This window comes from Pteropus alecto, unplaced genomic scaffold, assembly GCF_000325575.1.
Source record: "Pteropus alecto unplaced genomic scaffold, ASM32557v1 scaffold7, whole genome shotgun sequence".
In the NCBI taxonomy this organism is placed as follows: domain Eukaryota; kingdom Metazoa; phylum Chordata; class Mammalia; order Chiroptera; family Pteropodidae; genus Pteropus; species Pteropus alecto.
In genome coordinates this window covers 46,085,839-46,106,567 of record NW_006494614.1, presented here as the reverse complement: position 1 = coordinate 46,106,567, position 20,729 = coordinate 46,085,839, and the positions used below count along the sequence as shown (strand labels likewise).

The 20,729-nt window shown below is 42.3% G+C and overlaps 1 protein-coding gene and 1 long non-coding RNA gene across 2 annotated transcripts in view; one reads left to right on the top strand and one right to left on the bottom strand.

Annotated features, from left to right (window-relative positions):
• Nucleotides 1–3,212: 3,212 nt before the first annotated feature.
• LIPT2 (lipoyl(octanoyl) transferase 2) lies at nucleotides 3,213–5,285 on the top strand. Its single transcript, XM_006926616.3, has 2 exons — nucleotides 3,213–3,863; nucleotides 4,337–5,285. Exons 1-2 carry the CDS (start codon nucleotides 3,398–3,400, stop codon nucleotides 4,564–4,566), a joined length of 696 nt encoding a protein of 231 aa, XP_006926678.1. The 5' UTR covers nucleotides 3,213–3,397; the 3' UTR covers nucleotides 4,567–5,285.
• A 5,892-nt stretch (nucleotides 5,286–11,177) lies between these two features.
• LOC112474565 overlaps nucleotides 11,178–20,729 on the bottom strand; it is a 55,242-nt gene continuing 45,690 nt past the window's right edge. Inside the window, exon 3 of the long non-coding RNA XR_003044402.1 lies at nucleotides 11,178–12,406. This is a non-coding gene — a long non-coding RNA (uncharacterized LOC112474565). The remainder of the gene's footprint in view (nucleotides 12,407–20,729) is intronic.

Genomic DNA, 20,729 nt, shown 5'->3' with positions numbered 1-20,729 from the left:
AAAACATCAGATAAAGTAAACTGTGCAAAAAAAATTATCAGAGACAAAGAATAACATTAAAAAATGATAAAAGGGTCAATTCACCAAGAAGACATAACAATCATAAATGGATATGCACCGAACAACAGAGCTGCAAAATATGTGAAGCAAAAACTGATTTTCTGGAAAAAACAAAGGAAAAATAGTTAAATCCACAATAATGGTTGGAGACTTCAATACTCCTCTCTGAACAATTGGTAGAACAACTAGACAGGAAAGCATCAAGTATGTCAAACTCATCAACACCATTGACCAACATATTCCAATTAACAATTATAGAACACTGCACCCAACGACATCAGAATATACATTCTTTTAAAGTGTCCACAGAACATATACTGAGATAGACCATATACTGTGCCATCAAAAACACCCCAAATTTTAAGTAAGTGGAATCATACATAGTGTGTTCTCTATCTACAATGGAACTAAATGAGAAATCAGTAACATAAAGATAATAAAATACCTCAATATATAACAAACAAAAAATAACAAACATATTTCAAAATAATCCATGGGTCAAAGAAGAAATCTTGAGGAAAATAAAAAATACATCAAATTAAATGTAAATAAACACAAAACATATCAAACTTTGTGGGATACAGCTAAAGTCACACTGACAGGGAAAATTTTAAAGCACTAAATACATACACTAGAAAAAAGGAAATATCTTGAATCAATTATCTAAGCTCCATTCTAGAAAGCATGAAATTGGCCCACACAAATATGCCCAATTGGTTTCTGACAAAGGTGTAAAAGCAATTAAATGGAGGAAACACAGCCTTTTGAACAAATGGTGACAGAGCAATGGGACATCCACAGAAGAAAAAGATCAAAGTTTCAAAACTTGGAGAAAAATACAAGAGAAAGTCCTTAAGATCTAGGGCTAGGCAAAGACTTCTTAGACCAAAAGCATGATCCATAAGAGGAAAAGTGCATAAATTGGACTTTATCACAATTATAAACTTTTGCTCTGTAAGAGAACCTGTTAAAAGGATGAAAATATAAGCCAAAGAGTACGAGAAATTATTTAACAAACTACATATCTGACAAAGGACCAGTATTTAGAATATAACATTCAAAATTCAGTAAAAAAAACACAATCAATTAGAAAATGGGCAAAAGACATTAATGGACATTTCGCTGAAGAGGATATACAGATGAAAAAACGGCACGTGAAAAGATGTTCAACATCATTAGCCATTAGGAAAATACAAATTAAAATCACAATGAAATATCACTATACATCTATCAGAATGTGTAAAATAAAATATAGTGACCAATGCCAAAAGCTGGCGAGAATGCTGATAAACTGCATATATGTATATATGGCTAGTGAGAATATAAAATAGTACGATTATTCTGGAGACCAATTTGGCAGTTTCTTGAAAAACTAAACATGCAGCTAACTTACGACCCAGCAATTGCACTCCTGGGCATTTATTCCAGAGAAATGAAAACTTATGTTCACACAAAATACCTGTACACTAATGTTTGCAGCAGTTTTTTTCAGGATATTTGAAAACTGGAAATACCCTAATTATTCCTCAATAGGTGAATGGTTAATCAAATTGTGGTACATCCATACCATGGAATACTACTCATCAATAAAAAGAAATGTACTACCGATAAAAGTGACAACATGGATGAATCTCCAGAAAATCATGCTGAGTAAAAAATTCCAATTCCGAAAGCTTATGTAACATTTATATAACACAGATTAGTGTTTGCCAGGAGTTAAGTAGTAATGTAGATATAAAAGAGCAAGATGAGGGATGCTTGTGGTGGTGTAAATGTTCTGTGTCTTGACTGTATCACCATCAATATCCTATGTGGAAGTGGCAAGACATTACCACTGGGGGAATCTGGGTAAAGGGTACACAAGCTCACTCTGTATTATTCCTTGCAACTGCAATGTGAGTCTACAATTTTCTCAAAATAAAAAATTTCATTAAAATATTACCCATGTGGTTTCTCTTTCATCTGAACCCTGATTGACACAATACCTTTCATCAGATTGGGGGATTTCTCTTCTTAGTTTGCTAAGAGTTTTAGTCACAGTAGGTGCTGATTTTTGGCAACTGCTTTTTCTGCATCTATGAAAAATAATCATATGGTTTTCCTCCCTTATGATAAATTCTATTCTTTGGTTTTAGAATGTTAAGCCAACCTTGCATTCCTGGGATAAACACTACTTCATCATGATGTATTCATCTTTTTATACAATGCTGGATTCAATTTGATATTTGCTTAGGATTTTTATGTATTTATGAAATGTCTTTCAGATAACTATGGGTGCGATCAATGTTATTAGTTTCTAAAATTAAAAGACGAGCAAAAATAATAAAATATTAAAATTTGACAAGGCTGGATGGTAGGTAAACAATAACTTGTTATATTATTCTCGATACTTATTCTCTATACTTTTCTGCTTTCTTTTCATTCTTTTTTCAATTGAACGATCCTTGGCTACAACTTAGAAGGCAGATTCAGAAGATAGACTGAGAACATAAAAACTGGGTTCTATCATGCTATTATGATTACTGAGGTGGGAAAGCCTTGTGTATCCTTTTCACCTAGCAATGGGCCTAAATGACACTCAATGCAACATTATGAATACTGTGATCCAGATCCACCCTCAGGACCTAGCCAGTCATTCTGCCAACTTCTGGGAGTAGGTTGCTCATGGATCATCATATCTCTCTGGGAATCGCCCTCCACCAAAGGAAGCAGCCTTGCCTAATAACAGCGCCATGCCAGATATAGCCTCTATCGGTGGTAAATACAATATAAATTTCTAGCCTTCTTCTTTAATTTGGAACGACTCCGAATGGTCATCCCAGCCACGGATCACTCTTTGGGATTGCTACAGGCCTCTGCTGATTGTTCAGCTCCTCCGTCTGCCTAACCCTGCTTCCGTCACTCTTACAGGCGTTGTCTTGAAAGTACATCCTCACCCTCCACCTCTAATAAACCTTCTGCATGTTAACCTCCTTCTTAGACGCTTCCTTGGTGATCTCATATTACTGTTATATTTTACTTGTCATAGCAGTTATCAGTATTTTAAATAACCTTATTTATTTAATGCTTATTATAATGTAAGCTTACCAGAACAGATATTTTTTCCCCATACATTGCACCACTGTATCAAGCGCCTAGGGTACAAGCAGGCTCTAAATGCTGGCTGCTGAAATGATTGAATGGAAGAGACACTGGGTCTTAGGATCACAGTCTCTCAAGAGTTTGTAATAAGCACTTCTGAGCAGTAGCTCCGGACGCGGCCCCTAAGCCCCGCCCCTCCTGGCGTACCCCGGGAGCAGGCCAGGGGCGGGGCCTCGCGGACACCGCAGCAGGCACAATGCGACCAGCCGCTGTGCGGCTAGTGCGGCTGGGTAGGGTTCCGTATGCTGAGCTGCTGGCCCTGCAGGACCTCTGGCTGCGGCGGCTGCAGGCGGAGCCAGGCAACAAGACCGGGTCGGAGAATGAGGCGGGCGTACTCCTGCTCTGCGAGCCCGCAGGGCCCGTGTACACGGCCGGGCTGCGCGGCGGCCTAACGCCCGAGGAAGCGACGCGGCTGCGGGCCTTGGGCGCCGAAGTGCGTGCCACAGGCCGTGGCGGCCTGGCCACCTTCCACGGCCCAGGCCAGCTGCTTTGTCACCCGGTGCTCGACTTGCGGCGTCTGGGCCTGCGCCTGCGCACTCACGTGGCGGCGCTGGAGGCGTGCGCCGTGCGTCTGTGCGAGCTCCAGGGCCTGCCGGGTGCCCGCGCACGCCCCCCACCCTACACCGGCGTCTGGCTGGGCGAGCGCAAGATCTGCGCGATCGGTGAGCGTCGCGGAGCGGGGCGGGGTTTGGAGAGACTGGACCCTTGGAGGTGTATCTGGCGCGGGCTTTGAATCAGAACTACCCGCTGCGTTTGTGTATTTAAGTCTCTTCATTGATGTAGTATATTTAGAGCCAAAGGGCCCTCAGAGGTCATTTTGTACAACTTTCCAAATGGAGAGACACAAAAAGTGAATTATCAGGTTACTTCACAATGTCAGGACAATAAGGGGTCCTTAGTAGTTATCACACTTTTTTTTTTTTTTAAGCAACAGAATCTGTGTTAAGGATATTTTCTGGAATCTCCATACCACTCCCCACACTTTGTCCCCTAATCGGTGCACAACCCCTTGGGTGCTCCAGAAACTAAGTTGGAAAATCAGTGATTTAGTCCAGTTCCCTCAGCACACTGAGGGAGACCCTGAAGCCTGGGGAGAGAAAGTATCCATTCTAAGACCATCTGGCTTGTCTTGCAGGAGTCCGCTGTGGAAGGCACATCACGTCCCACGGCCAGGCTGTGAACTGTTCTACAGACCTCACGTGGTTTGAACACATTGTGCCCTGTGGGCTGGTTGGGACAGGCGTCACTTCTCTGAGTGAGGAGCTCCAAAGGCATGTCTCTGTGGATGAAGTAATACCATCTTTCCTTGAGGCCTTTAAGTACACCTACAAGTGCACCTTGATCTCAGAAGACAGTCCAAACTGAAGGGCGTTCACGTTATCACAACCAAGAAATCCTACCTTGGAAGGTACCAAGGCTAACTTGGAGTCACTGAAACCCAGATTTTAGGTTTGGCCTTGTCATTCACTCACCGTGGGACTATGCAAAAATCAAGAGCTCTTAGCCATTGTTTCCATATATAGCCTGGCTTGTTTGTATCTTTCCCACCTACTTCAGATATAGTAGATATGAAAGTAAAACATGCTATATAAATATAAGGCATTAGCACTGTTAATAGCATTTTCTAAACTTGGAGAAACTCAGATGTCATAGAGAGTCATTTCTCAATTATGTATTACTTCCTCGGTACTCTATTTAATTGGGCAATTCTGGGCTCCAGTTCCTTCGATTTTGTAGGGATCATATCTCTGAATGGCCCAGGTGAAGGTGATGTGATGTGGCACTTTTCTGCAATAAAGGGAAACGCAAAAAGCCTCTTTAAAGAATAAAATTGGATCCCGTCTTCCTGGGTTGGATTCCCCAAGCCTAATAGCTGTGTTTAGTTAGGTAGTCTGAACAAGACCAGAGGCTGGGGGGAAGACAAGAATAATATCTCACATTGTACAAATGCCAAAGATAGAAGTAAGGTTTTCTTACATGAGATCTCTAAGTCTACAAGGCTGTGTATTATCTGTTGCTGCATAACAAATCACTTCAAAATGATTTAAAATAATAAACATTTCTTATATACTGTGGATCAGCAATTTGGGATAAGCTTGGGTGGTTCTAGGTCAAGGTCTGTTATAAGGTTCAGTCAAGATGTTAGCTAGGGCAGATGTCATCTGAAGCCCTGACTGTGGCTGAAGGATCAGCTTCCAAGGTGGTTCACTCACATGCTTGGTTGGTGCTGCTTGTTAACAGGAGAGTTCAGTTGTCCACCATGTGGGCCACTCTGTAGGGCTACTTGAATGGTCTTAAGAGCCAACAGCTGGCTTCCCTCAGAGCGAGTGATGCCAAAAAGAGACAAGGTGGAAGCCATAATGTCTTTTATGACCCAGCATTGCAAATCACACACAATTCTGCAGTCTCATAATAGGTGAGCCCTACTTGGTATGGAAAGGACTACTCAAGGTTGATGGGAGATGATCATTAGCAACCATCTTGGAGAATGGCTACCACAGGCAGTTAGGGTGGAAAGAGCCTTGAATGAGAAGTCAGGTCACCCTGGTTCCAGTCTAGGCTCTGGGCAAGTCGTTTATCCTCTTTGGGCTTCAGTTTTCTCCTTATTCAGGTACCGTCCAGTAGAAGTATAATGTGAGCCACATTACAGTTATACATTTTCTACTAGCCACATTAAGAAAGTAAAAAGAAACATATGACATTTAGTAACATTTTAATTAACCCAACAGACTCAAAATATTATCAGTATAAAAATATTTTATTCCTTTTTTCTTACTAAATCCAGATATTCAGTATGTGTTTTACAGTTAAAACACACCTCATTACGTACCACACTTTCAATGTTCAGTAGCCATATCTGGTTAGTGACTACCATATTAGAAAGTACAGCTTTTGACAATATCTAAAGTCCTTTTTGAGCTCCCAGGGTTCTGTAGCCTCACTGACTCCTAAGGAGAAAGGTGAGTCCTCCCACATCTGAAGTCTGAATTTTGACTACAGATAATTTATATCAGTTATTCAAGCTGAAAAAGACTTTAGAGATATATTCCTGTCCCCTCATTGTATAAATATGAATCCAAGACTTTGGAAGAAACTTGCTCAAGGACACACAGTAAATGAGAAAGCCAGAAATAAGTCCCAGATATAAGCCTTTTTCTCATGCTCTTTTCCTACTGTAAATATCAACTTAAGACCTCAGGACAATATGCTTTACATCTCTTGGACATTCTATCAGTATTGACTGATTGGTGATTTGTTCGCCCATAATTTGCCCATGTCTTTTCTAGGCCTTAGTTTCCCACCAGTGCTGTTGTAGGAGTATGGAGGTGGGGAGTAGTTAATAATTACCTTGCAGTATTATTGCCAAAAATGGAAATAATTATTCCAGGAAAAGTAGAATTAGATTCGCATGGTTGAAAGGCTGTGCACAGTGTTGCTACCCATCTGGTACTCGGCTACCCTCTCTAGCAACCCTAATAAGTGAACATACAGCCTGTTCTTCAATGCCTCCAGTGACTGGGAGAGAACCAAACATTTACTCAATGGTACCAGATACTGTGTTAACCCTCTTAAATACATTCTTTAATTCAGCAGTCTCTCCCATCCTTTTGGGCCACTGGGAATCATTGTGTATGGTGTAGTTGCTGAGTTAGCTGAACTTCCTGAGCCTCAGTTTCATTAAGCTTAGAGCTTGGGACAGAATAGGCAGCAGGAAATGTATGGTGGTTATTAATGTAATTCACCAAATATTTCAGGCACACGGGAGGATTGTACTTAGTGGCCCCCTTGTGGTTGGGTGGGGCCAGGTAACTTGTTTTGGTCAGTGAGTTATGAATGGAGGTGACATCACTTCTAAGCTGGAACAGTGAATTGCTGGTGTCAGGCCCCTTAAAATTTCTATTTCCCTCTGAAACAGTGACCAGCAGCATACAAGATGGTGGCTGCTTCCTGAGGGACTGCACTGAGGAGAGCCCCCTGCTGCTGATGGACATGTGGTGGAGTTAAAGACAACCAAAATGTGGGGTTGTTTAATACCACAGCATAACCTAGCCTATTCTGACTGACAGTGTTTATATTAATTAGGACTCTTGTGTTTTCAAGTATAGAAACCCAACTCAAACTAACTTAAGCAAAAACAAACAAACAAAGAAAACAGAGGATAGTTGGAAAATGTACTGGGTGGTCTCATAAAATCCAAAAGTGGGGCTGCAGCTGGGCTCAAGAACAGAACCAGAACATGTAGCCCTTTAGGAACCCAGATAGGCTTTTTTTCCCCCTATTCTCTTCCAGGCTTCTTGGTGTGTTTGCTTCATTCTATCTGGCTTCCACCCAGCTTTCTCTGTTTCCCAGGCCACATGGTGGAAGATGGCTGTTACTGAATGTTGGAGTAGAGTTAAGGACTATGCCCAGGTTTCTGGCTTGAGCAACTGGGTGGATGTTAATATTGCTGAGTTGCAGAACACTGGATGAGGGGTCAAGTTTAGAAAGGAAAACAATGAGTTCACTTTTAGGTAAGTTTGAGACACTTGTGGGAGATGCAAGCAGAAAGAGCTAACTGCAACTGGGTACGTGGATTTGGAGCATCAATGTGATGAGGATGGGTATGTGGATTTGGAGCATCAATGTGATTAGGTCTGGGAACCTACGGAGAGAGAAGAGGAAGGCAGAAGACTGATAAATGTGAGGCACAGGTGGAAGAAGAGCTGGCCAAGGAGACTGAGAAGTAGTAGAAGTAGGGTGGGGCCTAGAATGATAAAACATGACAATCTCACTCACTCCTCCAGCAGCGCAGCAAGATAGGTAGGATTATTTTGTGGATATGGAAACCAAGGCTCAGGGAAGCTAATTAGCTCATGCACTTAGGGGCAGAGTCAGTCCCTGGTTCCCAGTCTGGGTCTCTTCATCCTTCCACAGTTGCCTCTGAAGGGAGAGTGGGGCAGGCATCCTGGAGGAGACATGCCTCCAAGAACAGGTAGACCATGAGCAGGGGAGGATGCTGAGCAGGAGGCTAGGGTTTGGCTGTTGCTGGGCCCGTGGAATTGAGTCAGGTCTCTGCTGCAGATTCCTGACACTCCTTCCTGCCTGGACAGACTCATCTCCGGTTTCCCGCTGGGGGCCCTTCCTCAAGGAAGGAAGTTAAACATAGGAAGGAGGATATTTAACACCCTGGCTTTCCTGCCTCTAGAAATCCTCTTTTGTTTGTGCAATCTTTCCTCCATAAATAAACAGATTGTCCGGGATCTGGTGAACAAATGATGAATGTGAGGCCGTGACCAACTGCAGTGACTGGTCCAGCACCTTATTCCTCTAGCAAGGTTGCAGTGTGGCCAGGTGCACTTCATTTCATGGAAAAGATCTCTTTGTGAAAACCCTGTGGAAATCAGATTTTTGCAATCTAAATCTAATTTTTTAAAAATAAATTTGTTTATTTAAATGAGTTTCAAGTATACAGTACATTGGTTAGACATCTATATTGTTCATAAAACGATTCCCCCAATTGCTCCCTCCCTCCCCTGGCCCTCCACTTAGCCATCATATTAAAGCTAACTGCATTCCCTCTGCCATGCTCCCCATCCCCGTGCCCAGCTATCAACTACTAATTTGTACTTCTTTAATCCTTCAACCCATTCTCCCAGCCATCCAACCCCCTTCCCCTCTGTCTGTCATCAAATTGTCCACTATATTTATGAGTCAGTTTTTGATTAGTTTGTTCTTTTTGTTCCTTAGATTCCGCATATAAGTGAAATCATATGGTATTTATCTTTCTCTGTCAGACTTATTTCACTCAGCATAATAACCTCTAGGTCCATCTATGTTGTTGCAAATGGTAGGATTTCATTTTTTTTAATGGCTGAGTAACATTCCATTGTATATATGAACCATAATTTCTTTATCTAATTGTCTGTTGATGGGCATTTAGGTTGCTTCCATATCTTGGCTATTGTAAATTGTGCTGCCATGAATATATTGGAGTGCATAGATCTTTATGAATTATTGTTTTGTTTTTCTTTGGATAAATACCCAGAAGTGCAATTGCTGGGTCAAAAGGTATATCCATTTTTAATTTTTCGAGAATGCTCCATACTGTTTTCCATAGCAGCTGTGCCAATTTGCAATCCCACCAACAATGTATGAGGGTTCCCTTTTCTCTGCATCCTCTCCAACGCTTGCCGCTTTTTGGTTTATTGATGATAGCCATTCTGACAGGTGTGAGGTGATAGCTCATTGTGATTTTAATTTGCATTTCCCCAATGATTAGTGACCTTGAGCATCTTTTCATTTCTGTTAGCCATCTGTATTTCCTCTTTGGAAAAGTATCTGTTTAGGTCTTCTGCCCATATTTAAAATGGATTGTTTTTTTGTTGTTGAGTTGTATAAGTTCTTTATAAATTTTGGATATTAACCCCTTATCAGATGTATCATTAGTGAATATCTTCTCCCAGTTGGGTGTCTTTTTGCTAATTTTCTTTATAGATTGTAATTTACCGTACATATTATTGTACCATATTATAATACCTATAAGTTAAAAAAAACGGCACTTGCACTCCCACCTAACAACACATCCCTTTCATTCGTGTCCAGTACTTGATCATAACAGACACATTTTGTGTACTTTTAATTATTATGTGGATAAAATTTTGTATATTCTTTTAAACCAAACATAATATTATAAACGTTTTCCCACATTGCTACAGTCTTTATAATTATATTTTTGAAAGTCTTAATTTTGTTTTTATTTCTTTTAAAATTTAGATTTTTAAAAAAAATATATAGGTAATGCATGCACATGGAATAAAATTAAGAGGATACAAAATGGTGGCATTGAAATGTAAGTCTTGCTCCTTACCCTTTTCCTCTGTAAACCCAGTTCCCTTTGCTGGAGCCCTAGATGATAGTAAATGCCTTTCTTATATACTTCAAAGATATTTTATGCATATATAAGCATACATGATTACCTACATTCTTTTTTCATGTAGTAGCATACTATACACACAGCACTGCACGTTGGAGATTGCTTCAGATTAGTATACAAAGAACATCCTCATTAAAAAAAATGACTACAGAGTATTCCATTCAGCGGATTTATCATAACATTTCACTAGTACCCTACTAAGGACATTAAGTTATTACTAATCTTTTACAAACAAGACTGCAATGAGAATTCATATATCAGTGTGTGTATGTTGTGACACATAGTACAGTGGTTGTATTTCTAGAAGTGATTTTCTAAGTCAAAGAATATGTGCATTTTTATATTAATAGATAGTCATATTGCTTTCCATAAAAGTTATACCAACTTATACTCCCATCAGCAATCTACAAGGGAAATGACTCAATTTTATTGTTCAGCATCTTAGATTTTTTTTCATTTTTAAAGTTTTTTTATTACAAAATCTTTTAATCATACAACAGTGGACTCCCATGTACCCATCATGCAGCTAAAACAATCATCAAATCATGGCCGATCTTAGTTTATTTAAACCAATTGGTATCCATTTCCTGCCTCTTCTCTGAATTATTGTCAAGCAAATCACAGATACCATGTTGCTTTATACATAAATATTTCAGTATATATTCCCAAAAGATAAGGACTCCTTAAAAAAAAAAACATAACCATAATATTATCACACATAAAAATACTTTTTCGATATCAAAAAATATTCAATTAATATTCAGATTTCTCCAATTTTTTCTTTTTTTCTTTGTTTACAGTTGCTTTCAAATCAGGATCCAAACAAACAAGGTCTACACACTACATTTGGTTCATTTGTCTCATAAATGTCCCTTAGTCTCTTTTCATCTGTAGGTTCACCCTCCATCTTTTTCTTGTCTTTTTCTCATGTACTTCCTGAAGATTGAAAGGTAGATTCTGTCTCTTGCTCTAATTCAGGTATGATTTTTTGGCAAGTCTAATTCATTGGTGATAGTGTGTTCTTACGTCAAGAGGAATGTAATAGCTTTGTTTTCCTCTCGTGTGTGTGTGTGATGACCATTCCCCAGATTCATTATTTTATTAGAGATTTGCAAAATGTGAAACTCTGATTCTATCATTCCTTCTCCATTTAACTAACTGGAATACTTCTATGGAACTGGCAGGTTGAGTGCAAAAGAATCTGTTATGACCAGTAGCATTAGTATTGCTATTAGCCTTTTATTAGTTTTTTACTTTTGTTCATATTCAATAAAAGTTTGTATTGATTAAAAATCATCTCTGTAAAAGATATACTTTTACAGTTGCATTTACAGGAGTTTATACTGTGTTTAAATTTGAACATATTTAGATTGTCAGCACTGAGTACCTCAATAATTTTTCTCTTTTAAAAAGGTCTATACACTATTCGAATTCAAGAGACACTGATATAAGGCCGTAGTGTTATACTGTTTCAATTTACCTAACCTGTGAGCTTTTCTAAGCCAGGGAATTTTCTTTGTCTACGTATCCCAGTACTTAGCACTTAAGAGGAAGCAGTGGTTTAATAACTGTGTTATTATGAGGAGTTCCCTGCAGCCTCCACATTGGCTCTTTTGTTGACAGATATCAATATCCAGTCTGTGAAGTGATCAACTCAGCCCTGCTCACACATCTCCAGATATGGAGCAAGCAGCTTTCTATTCTTGCATAATTCTGATTGTTAGAAAGTTATTCCTCATTCTAAACTGAAACCTGTCCCCAGCTTTGTCATAATTCTGCCCTCCTTCTAGGCCTTCTTTGAGAGGCTTCTCCTGGCCATGCCCTACTTCCCCCTCGTGTGGCACTGGCCACACTGTATTGCAGTTACTTGTTTCCATGTCTGACCCTATCCAGACTGTGAGCTCCCCAGACAGGGACTGTAGCTCCATCATCTGTGGCTCTCTCAGCCCCAGACCAGGGCCTGGGATAGAGGAGGTGCCCAGAAATGGTCTATTGAGTCAGCGAATGAATTCTCTCCCAGTAGTGGTCTCTTCAAGTTAAGCTTTCCTGATTCTTCTTCTGTTCTTCACAGAACGTGGCTTCCAGACACCACACCACTGCCTTCATCTCAAAAGGCTCCAATGGCTAATGTGCCCTTTAATCTGTCTTGCTGGGAACTGAAGATAACAACATGCCTCATGCAGTCTGGCCAGTGTGAGGTGTATCAGCCTGTGCTGGGCCCTTGGAACAAACAGATGGATCAGACTTGGTCCTTGTCTTCAAAGGGTTCACAGATTGGTAGAGGAGACACATCTGTAAACAATATTTGTAATAAACTCTTACAAGTACCATGACAGAAGTTTGCAGGGTACTGTGGGAATGTGAAAGCAGAAGTGATAAATCTTAAGACAGGAAGGGCAGAAAAGGCTCAAAGTGACTTTGAATTTGTTAGAATTCTGGATCATAAGTAAGAGAAAACCCAGCTAAAACTAGTTCAAATGAAAAGAGAATATCTTAGATCTCATAACTAAAAAGTCTGGGGATAGACATCAAGCACGGAGCAATCCAAGGCTTCAAACAGTGGCAACAAGACTTGATTTTTCTTCCTTCATCCTTTAGCTCTGCTTACCTCAGAATTGGCTTCACTCTCTCCTGTGTGGTACCCAAGATGGCTGTTGGTAGTACCATGCTTAGATTCCATGGCGTTAGCCACCCCTACTTTCATATACAGTCAGCCTAAGTCCCAGGAAGGACTCTGAGCCAATCATTTTGCACTCCTGGAACCATCAGGTAGGGCTTAGCCGTATCTAAATTACATGGGCTGAGAGAAATGGAGGGAGAGGTGGTCCCCCAAAGGGAGGAGAGAGGTTCTGTTCCCAAAAGAAGGGATTCTGGGCAGGCCAAGATATCAGATAGCCACAATCTCAACGGATAAGTAAGGAATTTGAAGACAGGCAAGACTACAAAGCATGTTCCAGGCAGAGGGAGAAGCATGCAATTCTCAAAGGCATGAAGCTATTCAGGGAACTTGAATGCTTGCCTTGCTCCAGACTATAGCAGGTGCTTCAGGGGCTCCTCACACCCTGGCCTCCCCATTTCTAATTTGTGTGAGTTTTTCTAAACCACCAAGCAATTCTCCAATTCTCTGTGGACACTAACCGGTGTCCTACAATTTAACTCAATTCTGACACTATCTACCTGGAGACATTGTCAGATCACACAGGTTAAGGGCTCCATTCTATAAGACTGCCGCCACTTCAGACACCAATCACAAGTCCAAGTTGTCACCTGTGCTTCTGACCAACTGGCTGTAAATTGGAGGTTCCCACAACCCTCTACTCTGGTTCAATTAATTTGCTAGTGCAGCTCACAGAACTCAGGAAACCAATTTATTTACTAGATTGCCCGTTTATTATAAGAGCATATAACTCAGGAACAGCCAGATGGAAGAGATGCACTGGGCAAGGTATGCTGAAAGGGGCACAGAGCTTCTGTGCTCTTTCTGAGCACACCACTCTTCACAAATCTCTTTATGTTCATCAACCCAGAAGGTCTCCAAACTCCGTCCTTTTGGTTTTTTAATGAGGCTTCGAGCATAGGCATGACTGATTAAATCATTGGCCATACGGGACTGATTCAACCTCCAGCCCCTCTACCCTTCCTAGAAACAAATCACATGGTTGACTCCTCTGGCAACCAAACCTCAGGTGCTTTACAAAAGTCACCCCTTTAAGATAATAAAAGACACCTTTGTCACTTAAGGAATTCCAAAGTTTTTTTAGGAGCTCTATGCCAGGAACAGAACAAGAACAAATATATATTTCTTATTATAAATCACAATATCATACCTGCTTCATTTCAGTGCTGTAGGCCTATTTCCACATGCCAGCACCAGCACCTGCTAACTGAGGACTTTATGTGGAGGTAAGGGGAGGGATCTGTCCATCTATATGTCAAGCGGGGCGTGCTGGGGGATTAATGTCCCCTGGGAGCAGCCTTGACTCATGACTAACCCAATGCCTCTCCTGCTTCCAGGAGCCCCTTCCTCGGCTCGCCCTCTCAGCCTCATAGTAGTTTCCCTCCCCACCACTGCTAGCCATGTGTACCCACACTATTCTTTGTTGGTTTCCCAAACCTTCTCTCACACTTTTTTCAAATTACCCAGTTTCGAGGTGCCATCTCTTTCCAGCCAAAACTCTGACTGACACAAGGCCCTAATCTGCAGTCAAAAGCTAGACTGGGGTGCAATGCCCTGTGAAATGCTCGGTGCTTGTGAGGAGCTATTCTCATTCAACTAAACTCAATTCCACCACACTTACCCTTCTCCAGCCCAACTCATGAGGGCCCAGGGCTATTCTAAGCACTTTACACATATTATTTAACCTTCACAGCAAATAATAAATCCACAAGATTGAATTATTGACCATATTTTCAGAAACCGGCTTGGGTTAAGATTTACCCAAGTTCAGTAGTTAGAGGCAGGCCCGAGGTCTGAACTCAAGTCTGACTCTAAAGTCTTGTGCATTAAACACACTCCCACTCCCACTCTTCACAGGTCAAGTGAAAGGATCAAATGAGACAGCCAGGGTGAGATGCTGCAGAGCCAACACACCTGGTTGGCTTTGGCTTGAGAATTTGGGTGTGTCTGTCCCTCCCCAGGAGTCTTTGACGGAGGAGCCGGAGCCGGCAGGGGCTCCAGAAATCAGACAATTTAACTTCCTTCTGTGCTGCAGGGAGGAACCAGCCCTAGAGAGAATAAGTGGTTCCCTCAAGGTCCCGCATTTGCTATAGAAGCCAGAATAAGAATCCAGAATGTTTCAGACACCCCATAAACAAATTAATGAGAAGGATGTAACATTCCCCTTAGAGAGGAGTTTAGAAGAGAGAGAAGGGGTGGGAATCAGGAGCTGATTTCCTGGCTATAGAATTTCAGATTTGGGGAATGCAAGGGATCTCAGAGCTCATCTAGAAGCCTTCCCTAATAGCCACTCTGACAAGGAAGGAAGCTCTGCTTGCACACCTCCAGTGATGAGACGCTCATTCCCACCAAAAGCCGCTTGTTCCAAACTCCCAGTGAGCAGAGATCTGGGTCCTGTGACTCCCCGCTCCCCAAGCCCACGTGGCCCCAGGTCTTCTAAGACTCCACAGAATTTACCTGCTTCTTCTGCCTCAAAGTTGTAAGCTGTGCTCACAGCATATTTATTGCCTCTTCTCAATTTGCTCTAGCCACTCTGACAAGGGTACCTTCCTCCCTCTGGAGTACCTTCCTCCCTCTTCTCTGTCTGCCCAAATCATACCTGCTGTTTTCCAAGGCCCCCTGTAGAGGATACTTATTTCAGCCTGTATAGCTATTCACTCTACTCTGATAATAGCATCCAAATTTTCCTTAGTGAATTATAATCCACTCCACCTGCTTTAAGTTTATGTTTTTTTTTAATTGAGCTATAATTGACATAAAACATTAATATTAATTTCAGGTATATGACATAATAATTTGATATATGTATATATTGTGAAATGATCACCACAGTAAGTCTAATTAACATCTGTCACCACAAATAGTTACAAAAATTTTTTTCTTGTGACGAGAACTTTTAAGATGTCTCTTAGCGACTTTCAAATATGTAATACAGTATTATTAACTGTAGTCACCAAACTGTGCAAAATATGTAACACAGTATTATTAACTATAGTCACCAAACTGTGCGTTACATCTCATCACTTATTTATTTTATAACTGGAAGTTTATACCTTTTGACGTCCTTCACCCATTTTTCTCACACAAGTTTATGTGGTTTGAATAGAGATGTTGCTCCTGCCAGCTTCTTTCTCTAACTTCTATGATTGGTGCAGGGATGGGCACTGGGCTTGTTTCAGAAGAATAAGAATCTGACTCAGGACTTCTGTTGGGAGGATTGTGGGGGACAGAAGCTTTTTCTACTGGTTTTACTGATAGGATAGAGTATATGCATAGAACTCTAGGTGGCCACAAAGTGGGATCTTGCCTGAGAATGGAGCAATAGTGAGAAAAGTAGAGGATGAAAATGCAAAGAAAGAGCTTCCCCAATACATAATCTGAGCTCCTGGATCCAGCCATCCTGAAGCCAGTGCCTCCAGATTTTGCAATTACATGAGCCAATAATTTCCTTTTTCTACTTAAGTAAGTTCGAGTTGCAACTAATGTTCCTGACTGATAACACCTACCTCCTCTGCAAACCCTAATCTTTGCTGACACCACTTTCTTCTATATCCCCATAGCCCTTATTGTTTAAACCATAAGGTTCAAAAATCCATATTTACACACCATGAACCACATGAACACACATACCCTCATTAATAGTTATTTTTTATGGAGTACTAGCTATGTGCCAGGTACCAGGTGAAGCACTTTACATATATCTTACTATAAAATGTAGGGTTTTTTAATCCTCATTCTACAGATAATAAAACTAAGACTCAGAGAGGTTAAGCTCTCACAGCCAATAAGTGGCAGGGCTAGGATTCAAACCCAGTTCTGTGGGACCCCAGAGGCCGTGTTCTGGACTGTTGTGCCACTTTGCTTCCAGGACACAGTATGTGTGAGGCTGAGATGGGGGAGAAGAGCCACCTAGATCTTCAGTCTTCTGACAATCACACCATCCCACCCTTGGTCCACCTCTTCCAGTGCTCTTTTCACTGTTCTGAGCTTCCTGCAGAGGCAGGAGAAGTTGAAGCACAGAATGAGAAGACAATGCGTCCTGAGGGTCACAACTGACAAGCCAAGAGAAGACAAGATCACAGAAGTGCAGACTCAGGCCACTGATGAGTAATGGAAAAAATAACTAGATGTGATCGTTAAACTTCCTCTGTGATTCACATTGTATTTCCCTCTGGTGACCCAAGCTTCTGAGACTGTTCGCAGACACCATCTCACCCAACCTTCCAACCTTCTAGATAAATATTGGGTTACATCCTGGGTATTCTATGGTAAAAAGAGACACCTGGTCTGTATTCTCATAGTGCTTACAGTCTAATGAAAAAGGCAGACCCCAAATCAGTACACAGATAGGTAGAAGACTGGGTTGAGTTCTATGAAGAAAACAAGAGAACTGGATGGATGATGGTTCCATTTACAGAGAAAACTGAGGGGGGCCAGGGAAGGAAGTCAAGAGTTCCAGCCTCAATGTATTATCTCAGCAGAGATGTCAGGTAGGTAGATATAGGAGTCTAGTGCTCAGAGGAAAGGTCTGGTCTAGAGATTGAAAAAGCATCCTGTTATCCTTCCAGGTATTCAGGTCTATCTTTTCTTTGAAGCTTTCCCTGATAACACAATTCCTAGTGATCTTCCCTTTCATGATATTCATTCATTCATTCATTCATTCATTCATTCAACAAATTCTCAGTAAGGGCTACTCTGTGTAGGCTTAGTGTTGGCTTAATGCCCTCAAGGAGCTTATGTTCCAGGTGTGGAGTCAAAAATAGAATAGATAGTTATAACACAGAATGGTAAGTGCTATGGTCAAGGGAAGAGCAAGAGGTTATAGCAGAATGGGCCTCTGTATCAGCCAGGACTAGCGGGAAGCAGATGGTCATTTCATGTCAGTAGTTTGAGGAGATTCTATTCAGGGGTGGGCAGGGATTATGGCAACCAGAAGAGGTCATGAAGTACCCTAGGGCTTGAAACATTTGGGTATTATTATTGCCCCAGGCCTTAAAGGGAGAGAAAGGGGGTGTGGCTACAGGAATCCAGAGCTGAGGAGATCACTGAGATTGGGCTGACAGACAGGAGCTGTGAACTTCAGTTGAGGGATGCAGCAAGACCAACAACAGCAAAAGGTTTTTTTTTTTAAATAAGTTAAATGTATCAGATGATATTAGAAGTTACTGAAAAACATGACTGGGAAGGAGATTAGGGAAGACAAGAAAAGGGAGGGATGGGAATTTGTAAATAGGATGGTCAGGGAAGGCCTCACCAAAAAGTCAGTACTTAAGCAAAGAAGGAGGTTTATCTCTAGATGAGTCTTCCTCTAACCCCTCCAGTCAGCCCACTGCTCTCCCCTGTGCACTCTGTCCCAAGGTCAGGGCCTGGTCCCAAACTTCTTTGGATTAGAGAGTTCCTTGAAGATTCTTCTCGGACTGTGGTCTCCCTGGAATAGGAATTCTGTTTCATCCTTCTTTTCCTTATCTATTAATAATAGAAGCTGCCATTTATGAAGCACATGAGTCATGCTAGGCCCAGTTCTTGGGTTATACACATTGGGTCAACTTAGCCTAATAGCAAGCCTGCAAGACACAGAATGGGAAAATGAGGCAGTACAGTCCACTTTCCAATGGCTCCTTGACCAGCTGCCTTCGGCAATAGGGTTCCTGCCCCAGCCTCACTCCAGAGAAGGGGAAGTAGAGGATAAGCCTTAAGTTTCAGAAGGACTGAAAAAGGCAACAAAGACCAAAGATTAAAAATCAATAGGAGGCAGTTTTTGTCAAAATGTGAAGACAGCCTAACAATCAGAGTCGGGGCTGCCTCAGAGGCAATTAGTTTCCTATAACGAGAGTGTGCAAGAGAAGCTGAACAATTTCATTTAAAAATAGGGGATTCTTAGGGAAAGCAATTTGACTAAGTAACTCCTTCCAACTCAGATTCTACCACTAAATGATTCTAGAACTCTAGAAGTTCGTGTGATTCTAAGACTATGATTCTAAAATTTCATTAGAATAAGAGATAATTCCTAACTTCAAAGAATTCACAATCTAGTAGATAAGGTGGGCAAATTGTTACTTTTGATACTGTAATAATAGTCCTATAGAGTAAATAAGGCCCTGAACAGGATGTGGGAAAGAACCCTAACAGAATTGCCTCAAGGCTGGTCTCAAGAACCACTTGCATCAGCATTGTTTGAGAATCTTTTTTAAAAAAGAAAAAAATATGCTAATTTCTGGCCTACATTTCTCCTGAATCAGTACCTCCGGAGTTGAACCCAAAAGTCTACTTTACTAAAATGAGTACCAAGGTGAGTCTTAGAATGAAATTTGAGACTGCATGCCCAGGCTTAGGATGACTTCCCTGAGAGGTGATACGCAGACTGAAAAAAAAAACAAAAAAAAAGTAGTTGGGTCAAAATATGCAACCACAGAAATAACACGGAAGTAATTTGTTTTGATGAAGGTTAGCAATTTTGTACAAATTCCCTCTATGTGGCAGGTTTTTTAAAAATGATAGCACTTCTTAGATATAATTTGCGATTCTGTGATTGAGAGTATGTGTCTCAAATGTCCTGGAATGGATCTTTGTAAGGGAGCAAGAGCTGGCCTGTTTATTATTAATTATCCCAAGGCCATAGATTGGTAACGAGGGATCTGATAAGGACTCCCTACAGAGTCCCTGAGGGGCCCTTCCCTGACACTGTCCACTCCCCTGACTATAGCCTCCTGGCCCTCATTTTCAGCTGCCCCTGGCTGTTTCTCTTTTCTGGAGGTGTGCTGGCACCAGTTGTCTGAGCAAGTGAAGGACTATTGAGATTTGGAGGGAGGAAACACCAATTGGGGTGAAGGAGAGTGGTGTAGTGGATTCTGAGTCTGAGCTCTGTCACTATCTTTCTTGGTGAGTCTAGGCAAGTCCTTTCCCCAAACTGGGCCTCTGTGTTAGAATCAGATTATTTCTCCAGTGACCAACCGGCTTTAATGTTTTGTATTCTAAGATCTCATCTGACCCAAACCAATACCCTGTGAAGAATGTATACACGAATTGTACCTATTTTATAGCAAGGAAGTCAAGACTCATGAGAAGCAGTGACTTGTCCACCACCACGCAGCCATTGAGAGCAAAGCCTTGATTTCAGCAGCACCCAACACTCAGCCTCGCTTTCTGGAGACTGGCCTCAGGCTGGGCAAGCTGAAGAGAAGCGAGAGGTTTTCAGTCTCAGGTCCAGGAAGCAGGCGCTGCAGGGGACGGAAGGATCGAGCCTACAGCCGGGTGAGGCCACGCAGCTGGGCGGAGGCGCCAGAAGCCAGCCTGGGGAGAAGGGGGTGTGCTGAGGGCCGGGCGGGGCCAGGAGAGCGGACGCCCTAGGGAAGAGAAAAGCGAGCCAAGTGCGGGTCAGAGCGCAGAGCCTCGGGGGCGCGGGTTACATACAGAGTGGTCTGCGGAGCGAAGGGCGCGGTGCGGGTGCCCCCTCCAGCACACCGCGCGGTGTCCGACGAGCAGACCCGCGCCCCTCGGAGCCTTGCGGAGAGGCAGGTAAAGCGCACCCGCAGGGTCTGGACCGCTGAGCTGGCGCCGGGGGTAGAATTGAGCGATCTTCTCGCCTCCCCCGAGACCGCCGACCCGAGGTGGGGGCGGCTCAGACAAAAAGCTGATACTTCCCAGGACGGAGACGCGGGGATCCCGGGGCCGCACGTGGGAGTTCGAAGCTGGGCTCCTGCCTCGCGCTGCCTGGAAACCATGGGAGCTTGTGGAGGGCGGCGCGAAACGGCGCGAAAGCTCCTTCCACATCCACAGATATGCAAGCGAGCACGTGTGGGTCCGTCGCGAGAGCCCACGCAGAAATGGCACTCTGGAAGCCAGCGCAGCTTCTGGCTTGGCCGGAGCGGCTTGATCTGGAGAGTTGACTTGACCATTGAGCCCCTCTCCCTATATGCACTGCTGGCCCGGGGAAAGCCT

Bases quoted from the DNA above. Each gene is read 5' to 3' on its own strand.
- LIPT2 (XM_006926616.3), top strand. From the start codon at position 3,398: ATGCGACCAGCCGCTGTGCGGCTAGTGCGGCTGGGTAGGGTTCCGTAT. The intron at 3,864-4,336 runs GTGAGCGTCGCG...CTTGTCTTGCAG, and splicing joins GCGCAAGATCTGCGCGATCG to GAGTCCGCTGTGGAAGGCAC.